Source organism: Pezoporus wallicus, unplaced genomic scaffold (genome assembly GCF_028554395.1).
Source record: "Pezoporus wallicus isolate ANWC-B61680 ecotype Strahan unplaced genomic scaffold, APGP_CSIRO_Pwel_v1 contig_4722, whole genome shotgun sequence".
Lineage (NCBI taxonomy): Eukaryota > Metazoa > Chordata > Aves > Psittaciformes > Psittacidae > Pezoporus > Pezoporus wallicus.
The window spans coordinates 2596921-2610184 of NW_026641840.1; the positions used below are offsets into that span (position 1 = coordinate 2596921).

Here is a 13264-nt window from a genome sequence, read left to right on the forward strand (position 1 = left end):
TTCTCCATAGATTTAGTTTAGGATGATGCTGTTGACCTTCTTCAGAGCCCTTCTTGTGCAACACCCTCACCCCTTCCTTTTTCCATGCAAAATGAGGTGAGATAACCATTGCCCCTCGGGAAAACAAGGCCTTGTGCACTTTCTCCACCCAGGCAATGGTCAGCAGATGCTTCTGCTCCTCATCTGGAATTCAGAGCAGCAGTTCCAAGTCTATTGCTTTCACTATATGAGAGTTAAACTACCTCTCAAGGGAAAGCCAAGCCCATGCTGAAGGATATCCACAGAGCATGTTTTCTGAGGTTCAACACTCATCTGTGGCATCTTAGAGCTTGGAGATCTTTTGTTATGAGTGCCAGAAGATGCTTTGGTCCACACATCTCCATGCTCAGCGTCCAGCCTGGCCCATTACCTGTGGACACCGGTCACGCTCTCCTCTACTATCCCCTTGATCTTCTTAAACATGTTGGGGTATTTCTTGTAAATCCAGTGAGTGAGATCTCCTCCATCATCCAAGATCTGTAATCAAAGTAACCACAAAGTCACTGCTCCGGAGATCCAGGAAGGTCTGCTGGGACCAAAAAGGGATCAATCACAAACTCAAATCATTCCTAAGCAAGCCCCTGGTTTGGCATCTCAAGTACCACATCGTGACAGTGTAGGTGAGACTGTTCTGCTTGGCAGTTCAGAGCAGGAGCACTGCTTCACTGAAGGTGTGCTGGAAAGGCAATGGTCAAACATGGCAGAACTTGAGGTTTATAACGACACCAGAAGAAACATCAAAGCTAGAAAGCACGGGTGGAAAAGCCTTTGAATCATGAAGAGTCATCAGCTTTTCTAATATAGCTGCTAATGGAGAAGAACAGAGGAGGATAAGGATGGAGAAGGAAGAAAATGGAGGAGTAGGAAAATGGAAGAGGAGGAAGATGGAGAAAGGAGGAAGATGGAGGAGAATGGAGGAGGAGGAGAATGGAGGAGGAGGAGAATGGAGGAGGAGGACGGAGAAGAATGGAGAAAGAGGAGCATGAAAGAGAATGGAGGAGGAGGAGTATGAAGGAGAAGGATGGAGAAGGACAGAGAAGGACGGAGAAGGATGGAGAAGGAGGATCATTTGGGTAATTCCCTCCTGCATCTCAACACACAGCTGTACCCAGGGAGGGTGTTGAGCTCTGAATGCTTCAGAGACCCACTGGGGTACCATAAAGAGGTGTCTGGGAAAGAAGGCACAAGGAAAGGAAAAAATCCCAAACATGTGTGTTTCCCCAGGTCCTCCTGCCATCCAGATGGCCACAGGTGGCCCAAGCAGGTGGGAAGTGTGACACCTCCTGTTAAACTTCGAGTCAAGAAAAGACGGGGAGCAGATTTCAACAAGCGGATGGTGAAGTGCCAAGGACCTGAGCTTGCTGAGACCACATTGCCCCTTATCATCATCATCACTATCATCCTCTTTGCATGTTTCCTACACAAACGTCAAAGATTTCTGACTGAATCATCATCATCATCATCATTCTACTTGCATGTTCCCCATCATCATTATCGTCTTCTTTTCATATCCCCTCCTCCACCACCAAAGACTTCTGACCACATCAAAATCATGCTCCTCTTTCCATTATCCCTACATCAACTCAAAGACATCTGACTGAATCATCACCATCCCCTTTCCATGTTCCCTATCATCATTAGCATCCTCTTTGCATATTCCCTACACCAACGTCAAAGACTTCCACACCAGCCCTTATTAACCCACTGGTGTGTTGTGTGTGTCCTAAAATGAAAGTGTCAGACCTGGGCAGAAGCATCTTTGCTCACTGGCCGGTACTGGAGCTCAGCAGGACCTTCTGCAGCCCATGTCTGCAGCTCTCCCACCAGCACCTGCAGCCAGCCAGGAAAGATTAATACTCTCTCCACGCTCCTGCAGTAGAAGCCCCCTTGTGGGCACAAAGATGATGTTCCTGAGCTTTGAATGCTGGAGAGGGACTTCATCAGGGACCAAAGGGACAGGAGAAGGGGTGATGGGTTCAAACTGAAACAGGGGAAGTTCAGGTTGGAGATAAGGCAGAAGCTCCTCCCTGTGAGGGTGCTGAGGTGCTGGCAAAGGGTGTCCAGAGAAGCTGTGGCTGCCCCATCCCTGGCAGTGTTCAAGGCCAGGTTGGACACAGGGTTTTGGAGAAAGCTGCTCTAGTGGAAGGTGTCCCTGCCTGTGGCAGGGGTTGGAACGTGGTGAGCTTTAAGGTCCCTTCCAACACAAACCCAGTCTGGAATTCTATGATTTGCCATGACATGACATGGTGGCTTCATGGAGCCACCACACTGACATCCATGGGCAAGGAATGCTTTGTACCATTACAACCTTTTTCTCTCTAAAGGGCAGGATTTTCCACTGAAAGCACATGCTGTGGTTTCCAGCTGCTCCTCCATGAGTGTCTGGAGAACATGTGCTGTCCTGCCAGAACAGAGCACACATCTTCCACACAGACCCAACCCCTGAGTCTCCAGGAACCCCCAGATCCACTCCCATTAACAGGTTGGGAAGCGCAAGCAGTGAAGGGTTAAGTGAGCTGAGCAGCTCTCCTGGGCAGGAACTCAGCAGCCTGGCTCCCAGGATGTCTTCATTTCATTAATCCCCATTTAATAGGACCCATAATCCTCTTTCCAAGAGAGAATTCAGGGGTTGGCAGTTTCCTCTTTCCTAGGAGGGCAGGAGATGAGAAAACCCAGCACAGATCAGTGCACGAACCAGTTCTGGATAGGAGGTCACCTTCATGTAGCAACCCCAAACAGCCAAAGGCAAATCCCCTTCATTCCAGTTCTTCCCAGGCAGAGTTTTTTGGGGATAAAGCACTTATTTGATGTGCAAAGAGTATTTTGTGCAGAAAAGCAGCAGTTACAGGCGTGGGCTTTGCTCTGCCTCTGGGTGCTGCTGCCTGACACCCACCCTGAGAGGCACCATCTGCAAACCAATGTTCCCGGTGGTGGTTCATCAACCTCCCTCTTGATTTTGGCACTTCCATCTGGGAGCAGAGCATGCTGGAGTCAGCACACATGTAAAAACATCCTCCTGCCACCCCAGGGCTGCAGGGACATCTCTGTTTGGAGATGGGACCATCCTCTGACCCAATACCAGGAGGTATCCACAGCACTACTCACCCTGAATTGTTATGACTTATGACAGATTTGGTGTCTCCATATCTCCTTGGTAGATGTTTCTTTCAATGCTTTTCTCTCTAAGTCACCAATTTCATACAGCACAGAAGGGCTGCAATGTTTTCTCCAGCAGAAAATCTCTGGCTCTTCCATGAAAGCAACTGGTGTCCCAGGGTGCCATTTACAACCTCCTTAAACGCATCTAAGAGCCCACTGCCACAAAATGTCTCACCCTGTCCTGCTTCCAACTCTGTTGGAGCAACAGCCTGCACCACATGGTTGATCTTTCCAAACCCAAGCTCATTAAAATCAGCTGGGATTAGCTCATAAGCATGGTTGAAAATAACCTGGTTCAGAAAATGAACTGGTGGAAACACAGGGAGATGAAGGAAGACCTGGATGGAGGTGGCATCAAAATCCCTCAGTGGTCCTAGATTAGATTATGCTGCCAAGGAAACCAAACTCAGATTCCAAGGAACCCAACTCTGAACCATGTCTTCACACAGACAGGAATCTGCTTCCTCTGAAGGTCTGTAATCCCATCAGGAAACCCAAGGTGACTTTTTCTGGACACTCTCAGTATTTGTGGATAACTGTTACCATGGACGAGCACCACACAGAAGCCTCACCATGGAATATTCAGGGGTTTGGAATGTGAGACATCCCTATTTCTCTGCATGGGGTGTAGCTCAGCTCTATACTGCCTTGCAGTGCCTACCTGGACACAGGACTGGTGGGGGCCAGCAAAGCAATGCTCAGGGTGCCCAGAGAAGCTGTGGCTGCCCCATCCCTGGCAGTGTTCAAGGCCAGGTTGGACACAGGGGCTTGGAGCAAGCTGCTCTAGTGGAAGGTGTCCCTGCCCGTGGCAGTGGGTTGGAACTGGAGGAGCTTTAAGCTCCCTTCCAACTCAAATCATTCCATGGCTCTGTGAAAAGAGATCAGATTTAGGTTTATAGAAAGGACGTGGACTGTCAGGAGCACCAGCTCAGGCTCAGCCCTACAACCTGGGAACATACCTCCTTGATCCAGGATATTTGGGCAAATTCTGTCTCAACAGGAGAGAAAAAATATGATCCATGCTCTATAGAGCTGCCACCAGCACAAGGAGAAGAGTAGGTCCATCGTGCTTCAGCCTTGAGACCAGATGGACAAGAGAGGCAGATTTCCCCTTGCTTCTCTGGCCACGTTTGTCAGCTCCTCTCTTCTGAGGACCCATATGAAGAAGATCCTTTCCATATCTCTTCACCAAGTGTCCAACGTGCTACTTCTTAATCTAATAATGTGGACCTCCAAAATCCAGTGTGCATATCTTTGGGAACTGTTAGATCCAAGGTCTTTGGCGCTCCCCATCTTCTGTGCTCCACAAACAGGTCCGAAAATACACTAATGGCTGAAGACACATCCCAGAATCAAGAGGTCCGAAGAGATACTGTGAATGTATAATATGTGTATTCTGGTACACTGACCTCTTTAATTACCGTCATTTTTGAGGAGAAATCACTCCTCAATAGTAATAAGAAAGCTGCCATTGTGTCTAGGCTCAGAGTTGTAGCTTAGGGGTGCATTTCTTGACATTCTGTGAGGAAATGAGCAGGTGGAGAGTGGAAGGGACAGAAAACCCACCTCAAACAAGCTGATTTTGGCAAACAAACCATACAGATACTCCCCTGTCTTCCACCTTTCAGTACTTGTCATCTAATGTAGGTCATAAGACTCAAAACCTGTCAGGAAGCATGATGAAAGCAGCACATTTGACTGCTGCAGATTCCTCCACTCACCCTGATTTCCCTAGAAAAAAGGGCAGAATCAAGCAGCAAAATAGAGTTGGGTACCTGAGGCTTTGTTTTAATATGGTAAGAGCAGGCTTAAAGTGTAGAAATCACCTCAAAATCCAACTTCTGTTCAGAGAGACCTTAAGGAAAATTACCTCAAGCAAAGTGAATTGAATGGAATATGGTGACAAGGATTTGAGCCCTTTTCAGACCACACTGAGTTTGAGCTGCTTTCGATAAAGTGAGTTTGGTTGTAAACTGGAAGCAAAACAAGCACCTGGTAAGCTCTGCACTAACACAGCTGTGCTTATGTATAAAGCAGTTCAGCAAAACCTTGCTTGATCCACATGCAGCAGTTGTTGAACCCACCTTCTACATCTGAGATAAGTTAATCTCTGGCAATTCACAGCTAATAGTAAAACACTTTGAATGTAAGTGCTGTGCTCAAACCAAGCCTGAACTGCTAAGTTAGGTCTAGATTCACATTTAGACCATCACGAAACCCTCCTCCTCTTCTTTAGATGAGAGCTACCCATGGTTCAAAGCATCTTACAGCCAGCCTCGTCTCACCATGTTGGGCTGCCATCCTTCAACGTTAACGCAGCGATCGATGCACCACCAGAAGTCATCTTCAGATTCTCCCTTCCAGGCGAAGACAGGGAACCCTGGCACAGAGAAGAAGATGGGTGCTAACACAGCCTTAGCCAATCCCTTGGGATCAGCTCTCCCCTATGTCCACATGTGAGGAACCTGGCTCCTGACACGACTGCAGTTCTTGCTTGCAGTCTGACTTTTCAACATCTACCTTCACATCGGAGACACACACTGAAGGCAGCAGAGAGGAGACAGCTTCAGCCTTCCTAAATTTCTTCGTCTCCCCCAGGGAAAAGCTCTGGCCACCAGCTGGGAGGACAACATGATCTCAAGGGTAACAGCTGCCCAGAGAAACTGTGGCTGCCCCATCCCTGGCAGTGTTCAAGGCCAGGGTGGACACAGGGGCTTGGAGCAACCTGCTCTAGTGGAAGGTGCCCCTGTCTGTGGCAGGGGTTGGAACTGGAAGAGCTTTAAGAGCCTTTCCAACCCAAACCAGTCTGGGATTCTATCTGTTTGCAATTCAAGCTTTCACTTCAAGTTAGATGTTTTACCTTCCTCTCAGGCACATTACCCATAGGTTAATTTTAATGTATTCTAATTCATGAACAACTGTTATTCAGCTTCAATGAGCAAGACATGGAAGCTGGTGGCTTTGGCTTCTTCTGTGTCTCCAGCTCTCAGGTAAAACCCCTGGCCTGACCCAGGCAAAACAGGATTTGGATTAAGGCACCTCTGAAGTGAGCAGGAACAGGGACAGCTTGTTTTGTGTATTATATCCCCCCAAAATTCTCTCTTTAGTCAAAGTTATGACTCAAATGGACAGAAATGAAATCAAATTGAGCTTTGTTTCTCTTAGCAGAACTCCCAGTTTCATGTAGCACATTCATCAGGTAACATGCATTAGGATCATTTGTACTATGTATGCTCATGCTCCAGAGAAAAGTCATTCTAAGATTTCCAGATCAGGATGGTCTGAACAGACCATCTGGAAGGACTGATCTTGAGCTTTCTACCCCCTACAGCTTTATTCAAAAGCAACTAAAATGAAGGGAAAAAGAATTTAAGCACTGATAAGTAGACTAAATATGATGGGAGAGGAAGAAATCCTTTTAAACCCAGAAAGATGCAAGTGGGAGATATTTCCTACCGCTCTCAGCAAGGGCAGCAGCCACTTCGTTGAGGGTAGAGTAGATGTTGCAGGCAGCCCACCGGCACTGAGCACCCAACGCACCAAGAGTCTCCATCAGGACCTGGATTTAAACAAAAATAACCAGAAAGAACAATGTAAAGAGCAATACACAGTGCACAGAGCAACACACAACTGGGATTTCTACCTGATATTTACGGGAGAGCTCCTGGGGGGTATCTAAAGTTGGGTTTAAGAAGCATCAGGGTTGTTGGAGTTGCACAGAAAACATTTGTGCCATTACTTCCCTTTTTTTTTTTTACAGTTTTAACTGGATGAAGTAAGTCAGAATTCAAAGTATATTCTCCATGCAGCATATATATGTGTGTGGGGAAATATAAGTATGTATTTACGTAGATTTCAATCAGCAAAGCTCCAGATCTAGTCAGGGGAAAGCACTCCTGTCCCACATTTGGAAGAGAAACCACAGCTCTTAAACTGTGTAAATGCACTGATCACGGACCACAACATCCTTCTGCTTACGGGATGCAAGTAATTCCATTTCCTTAGTTATCACTACTCCAACAATGCCTACAGATACACAGAATCATGGAATGGTTTCGGTTGGAACAGATCATCCAGTTCCAACCCCTGCCATGAGCAGGGACACCTTCCACTAGAGCAGCTTGCTCCAAGCCCCTGTGTCCAACCTGGCCTTGAACACTGCCAGGGATGGGGCAGCCACAGCTTCTCTGGGCACCCTGTGCCAGCGCCTCAGCACCCTCACAGGGAAGAGCTTCTGCCTAAGAGCTCATCTCAGTCTCCCCTCTGGCAGGTTAAAGCCATTCCCCTTGGCCTATCCCTACAGGCCCTTGTCCAAAGCCCCTGTCAAGCTTTCCTGTAGCCCCTTTAGGCTGGAGCTGCTCTAAGGTCTCCCCTTAAGAAGTCTTCTCTTCTGCAGGCTGAACATGCTTTACATCACCCTTAAGCTTAGGCTTAGAAACATTCACATAATTGACCATCCTCTTCTAACTGGTGTAAGCGACTGGACTCAGAGACCCCATCTCCCTGTGAACCACTTAGGGTCTATTTTGGAGAAGGAGCAGTGGGAAATCCCTGTCTGGAATTCATGGATGTGGTCTTACAGCCGTCTGTGCTGTAATGTGTGTGCAGCCCACAATCTTGGCACCAGACAGTGGCTTCTCTCCCTGAGCTCTCTTCCTCAAAGCCATCAGTGCAGGCATTTCTGAAAGGGAAAACAAAGAAGGAAGTCCATCAGTGGGATGGGAAGAGGGATGAGCAGACAATAAAGACCCAGCATAATTTCTTGCCGTCCAACTTCCTCAACATGCACTGCCTTTGCTATGGATTTCTGGACACTATCATGCTAAATGAAACATACGTGATGGGTTTCATCTTCTCTACTGATTTTAACAACATGTATTTGACTATAAGGTGTCCTTCAGGAGTTGGTTGGTTGGAGCTACATGACATAACCCTGCAACTCCTTCCCATCCCACAAAACCCCTTAGAAGTTTCCCATCTCCAACAGGAACCGTGTCCAGGAATCACCAATACACTGACCCTCACAAGAAGAGGATTTGGGGGAAAGAGGAACCCCACAGGACAGCATAGGACAAGGTGGAGCTTGACGAATGTGCCCCCTTTACCTTGCTCAGCGATTTCAATCTCCCGGCGCCCAAATTCGGCCTGCTTGATGTTCTTCACACAGAAATCACTGCTGCCTTTGGAGTTCTTCTGCTGCTTGTCTCGGGGGGAGGTCTCATCATCAGAGCTATCTGTGTAGGAGGCAGCTGGAGGAGGAAAAGGAGGTCAGCAACAGAACACAGCATTCCCTAAAGCAGTGGAAGGACACAGAGATCTACTGAATGCATCCGTGGATGTGCTTCTCCATGGGCACATGGCAGCTCCCTCCATCCTCAGCTGGGATCAACTTTTCTCCTTACAATGAATGTATCTCCACAGTCAGCTTTTACCTGTAGCGAGTTCTTTATTCTCATCTACCTCTAGTTCAACACCACACCAGAGGTAATTAGATTGAGCACTGCCCATGTCCTCCACAGGCTCATCTCCTCATGCTTTGCAGCTCTTCTGCGGCCTTCTCCCATCTCCCTTCCCAAATGCAAAGCCTTTACAGCTTTAAGATAGTTATCAAAAATGCCTATTCATGTTCTGAATACTTCCAAAGCATGGTGGCATTCCCAGTTCCTGGATTTGCTCAATTTCAACACTCCTCAGTAAGGGCAATGGCTGCTTTGGAGGCTCACATGGGATGCTGGGAAGAAACTTCTTCATCAGGAGGACAACACATTGGCAGAGGTTGCCTGGAGAAGTGGTGGCTCCATCCTTGGAGGACTTCAAGAACTGGTTAGGGAGATCCATGGCTCAGCTGATGCTGTGCTGGCAATGTCCTGCTCTGAGTGGGCAGGGATGACCATGGTCATTCCTTCCAACCAACATCTCTGCACATCTGCAGACAGCTCTATCCAGCCCCCTTGGATTTTTCACCCCAACTCAAAGCCTCATCTACACAATCATCCCCCGTTTCTCCTGAAACTGCCCTGAAGTTTTACTCCAAGTCTCTACCTTCTGCCTCGTGGTACTTCTAAACTGGACATGAGAGACCTGGCATCAATTGGTCACAGCAGAAGAGGACCACCTTCGTAGAGCAGCACTATCACTGGAGGTAGCCAATATTACACATCGCTACCAAGTGAGGTGCAGATGATGATGAGTTCTCCTTCTTCCACAACAGGAAAGAAATGGTTGAAACTTTGCCTAGGAAACATTGCAGAGTCAAACTCAACAGCTATTGGCCGGAGTTGCTCCATGTGTGAGCTAGCTCCATTCCCAGGCAGTCTCCAACAGGGAATGATCTACACCAAACACCCAAGGGATTTGTCAGTAGAGATTCCCAACCTTCTACCCCAATTCTGTGCCAAAGGAATTAACAGGAAGGGTGAACATGGGAAAAATGGCACGGACCCATGGATAGGACCTACCATAGGACAGGATCCTATCAACTACCCCACCAGCACTCCCAAAGAGCTACAACTCTCCAGGGCATACAGACCTCAGATCTGATACCAAGAGAACCTGGAGTAGAGGCAGATCACCTCTACCCAGCATTTCAATGGCTCTGGTGGCATTTTCACACCAGAGAACCCCAAACCAAGGAGTTAACCCTTCCCCCATCATGGCCATGGATTTATCATTCCCACAGCACCCACCAAGCCGATTACTTTCTCTTCTGGCTTGCATGAAGCACTGGAATGATGCCAAGGAACGACAGCTTAGCGCTGGTGCTGTCGGTGTGCCAGGCTCCAAGGGACCTGCTCACATCATAATCTGCTCAGGGAGGAGAATAAGACATTGCTGGAATTCCTCTCCAGAGACTCCATCCTCACCAGCATGGGCAAGTCCAACCCTGCAAACTGCACACTCAGCTTGGATTCAAAGTTCCACAACAGCTTTGGAAGGACCAGGAGCCTGGCTTAAGGACAAAAGAGCACCTTGTATAATACCAAGCTCTTGTCTATCAAGGACTACAGAAGAAAGGATGAATTAGTTAAAAGAAAATTGTTTCCTTGAAGACAGCTGATCTGTGCAGAGGCTTCTTTAAAACCACAGATCTTGAACCACTGATCTAAGATTCAAATTTAAACATGAGAGATTTAGGTTAGAGATAAGGGTTCAGTCTGGAGAAGAGAAGGCTCAGGGGGCACCTGATCACTGCCTACAACTGCTTGAGAGGAGGATGGAGCCAGGAGGGGCTGGGCTCTGCTCCCAAGGAACAAGGGATGGGACAAGAGGAAACGGCCTCAAGCTGCACCAGGGCAGGTTTAGATGGAGCTGAGGAACAATTCCTTCCCCAGAGGGTGCTCAGGCATTGGAACAGGCTGCCCAGGGCAGGGCTGCAGTCACCGTCCCTGCAAGTGTTCACACACCGTGGAGACGAGGCCTCAGTGCCATGGGTTAGTGGTGGCCTTGGCAGGGCTGGGAATGGTTGGACTGGATGATGTGAGTGTTTCTTTCCAATCTAAATGATTCTTCCCCTCCATTCTCATCTCTATGCTCTTCCTTCTTCTTTTCCAACCTTTTCCCATCCCAGGAGGGCTTAATGTGTTGTTCTGACTGAGCTACTGCTCAGCCCTGAAAGGAGAATGACAAATATCCATGCCAAGAGGTACTAATGGGATTTATCTATCCATCTTACAACTGCTGTGGGGCCGCAGGTCTTCCATCCTGACTGCCAGTCTAGCAGCTTCATTAGGATGGAGAGATAATACTTTCAGGAGCTAATTAATTGCAATTGCTGATGCTTTTATGGGAGATGTGAAGTATAATGGGTGGAGAATTCCCCCAAATTGCTCCAAGTTCTTCCAGCTGTAAATTAGGAGCCAACAAGATGATATGAGCTAGGCTAATCAGTCTTCAAACATGACAGTCAGAAACCATGTCCTGCTGATCAAGTATCAGATGGAGCTGGAAAACCTCCAGGAATGCTATATCAATCCCAGACTTTGTTAAAGAAGTCTAACCATAAACTCCAGCTTGAACCAGGCTACCCAAGACGACATTACAAACATAAGCCAAGTGAATTACAAAGTGCATACGAAGCCCATGCTGATGTCTCTATGGAAAGGATGCTTCTCCTAAAAGCCCTCTGGGTGGGAATGCAGCCACTGCAGGGGTTACCCAGGTTTTCCTCAACCTTGGGGGGTTCTTCTAAGCCTCTGGAGGTTCCTCCACGCATGCAAGGCAGCGTGAAAGAAGCAGCAGCAACCCAAAAGCTGGGAAAGGAGACAAAGAACAGCCGCTTGTTCCACAGGAACCATGGTGAAGACATGAGACTGTGCATGTGGCTTTCACTGTTCTGTGCCCAGGATCAGATCACAGCCTCCAGCAGTTGTATCTCCTGGAGACAAGCACCTGCCTCTGCTGGAAGCAGACAAGACCCAATAGTAACGGCTTGTCCACCTTTGCTCTTCTAAAGCTGAAAATGTGAGAAGCTTGTTGGTCCTCATCCAGCATGTTCTTCATGTAGCAGGACACACGTGTGGCCTTGAGATGTCACTGCTGCTCTTCCAAAGACTCCAATTTCATGTGCAACGGGTGAGTTTAAGGCTAAATCTGTGTGGGATCCATGCGGGTTTATTCAAGAATGGGAAGGGAAGATAACATGGAAGCAAAAGACAATGGGAAAACTGTTTTGCTGTGCCTGGAAGGAAAAGGAAGGGGAAGAGAGGAGGAAAAGCAGCAGCAACTGCACATGAGGGTTATAAGGAGATGTCAGAAGAGTTTAGAGCACCAGAGTAACTCAATTTTCTACCCAACTACACATAAAGATGAGGTTCCATGCCTTCCCTCTGACATTACTAACTACACCGCAGCTGTGGTTCATCCTGGAGCAAGAGGCAGGACAGGCCCAGCGGCCTGCAGAGGTGGTGTCACCAGAGCCAACATCACCCACCTGAGCTGTAGCTGTCTGTGGAGCTCTGTGAGATGGAGCGGGACAGCGAGCGGCGGCCGATCTTCGTCGGGCGCTTGTTGAATTCCTGCTTTTGGTCAGCAAACTGGATCTGTTCAGAGACATGGATAGCTCAGTCAGGTGGAAAACACAGTCTGAGACAGATCAATCTCAAGGTCCCAAAGCCTTGAGCAGACACCGACACCATCTCAGTCATGGGTTAAATCACAATTCCTATAGGGACAGGGTATGCTCAATTGACTCTTCATTTAGTATCAGACCCTCCACAGGTGCAGCATCCACAGATTTGGCTTCCAAATACCTTAATGCTCTCTTTTAACTAGACAAATCAGAAAGCTTCTCCACACCAACTTAGGTTACTTAACACAACAGAAGCTCCGTTAGGGCCACCAGCATCTGCAGAGCTGATGCAGACACCGACCTATCTCCCACCGTTTACTGTGGTGACCAGTTTGAGATGTTCCCTAATTGCTGTATGAAACACATAAAGCAAAAATAACACTTCAAGTAACAGATACCACTTCTGTCTTAAGAACCAGCTGAGATTAGGTACATACTCGAGGCTGTTGTGACAGTTGGGAGCATGGATGCCTGGAGAACACAAGTATTTGGGAGTATTGTATTGAAGAGGACACAACTTTATACAAGTTAAGACATAAAGGATAAAGTGTGTAAATGAAGTGATACACAGGCTGGCAAAGTGTAATTATCCAAGTTGAAGAGCACCTGCACTATCATTCACCAGCAACACCTACAATAACACCACAGCCATGGACCCAACACCAATGTTTTGGGGCATTTTGTGTCTATCCTGTTGCAGTGGAGCTCGTTTCATTGCTGTGGGTGACAAACAGCAACCTGCTCAACTGGAGATGAAGACTCAAGCCTGTTTCCATGTCAGTCATCACCAAGGAATGAAGATTTCAGATTCCAGATGAACATCTGTGAAGCCCCAAGACCCGCAGTGGGTTTAGGAGCAGCTGAGCACAACCAGGCTAATGCCCCATATAAAATGCTTTGTGTGAAGAACAGTAAACCAAGGCACTGCTTGTGCAGGCTGATGAGCTGCGAGACCTTCCCAGCTGAGAAGGAGGATCTCCATGAGCATCTGCAGTGAGA

General features: G+C 47.8%; 2 protein-coding genes across 6 annotated transcripts in view; one reads left to right on the forward strand and one right to left on the reverse strand.

Moving 5' to 3' along the window:
* The window catches only part of TNPO3 (transportin 3), a 179696-nt gene that overhangs the window by 61164 nt on the left and 105268 nt on the right, over positions 1-13264 (forward strand). The gene's annotated exons all lie outside the window — the stretch shown is intronic.
* AHCYL2 (adenosylhomocysteinase like 2) overlaps positions 1-13264 on the reverse strand; it is a 76883-nt gene that overhangs the window by 15040 nt on the left and 48579 nt on the right. For all 3 annotated transcript variants that reach the window (XM_057425452.1, XM_057425454.1, XM_057425453.1), the window contains exons 2-7: positions 12128-12236; positions 8304-8447; positions 7779-7879; positions 6655-6757; positions 5484-5578; positions 410-516 (exon numbers count right to left, since the gene is read on the reverse strand). In XM_057425452.1, coding sequence (XP_057281435.1) covers positions 410-516; positions 5484-5578; positions 6655-6757; positions 7779-7879; positions 8304-8447; positions 12128-12236 — 659 coding nt within the window. The remainder of the gene's footprint in view (positions 1-409; positions 517-5483; positions 5579-6654; positions 6758-7778; positions 7880-8303; positions 8448-12127; positions 12237-13264) is intronic.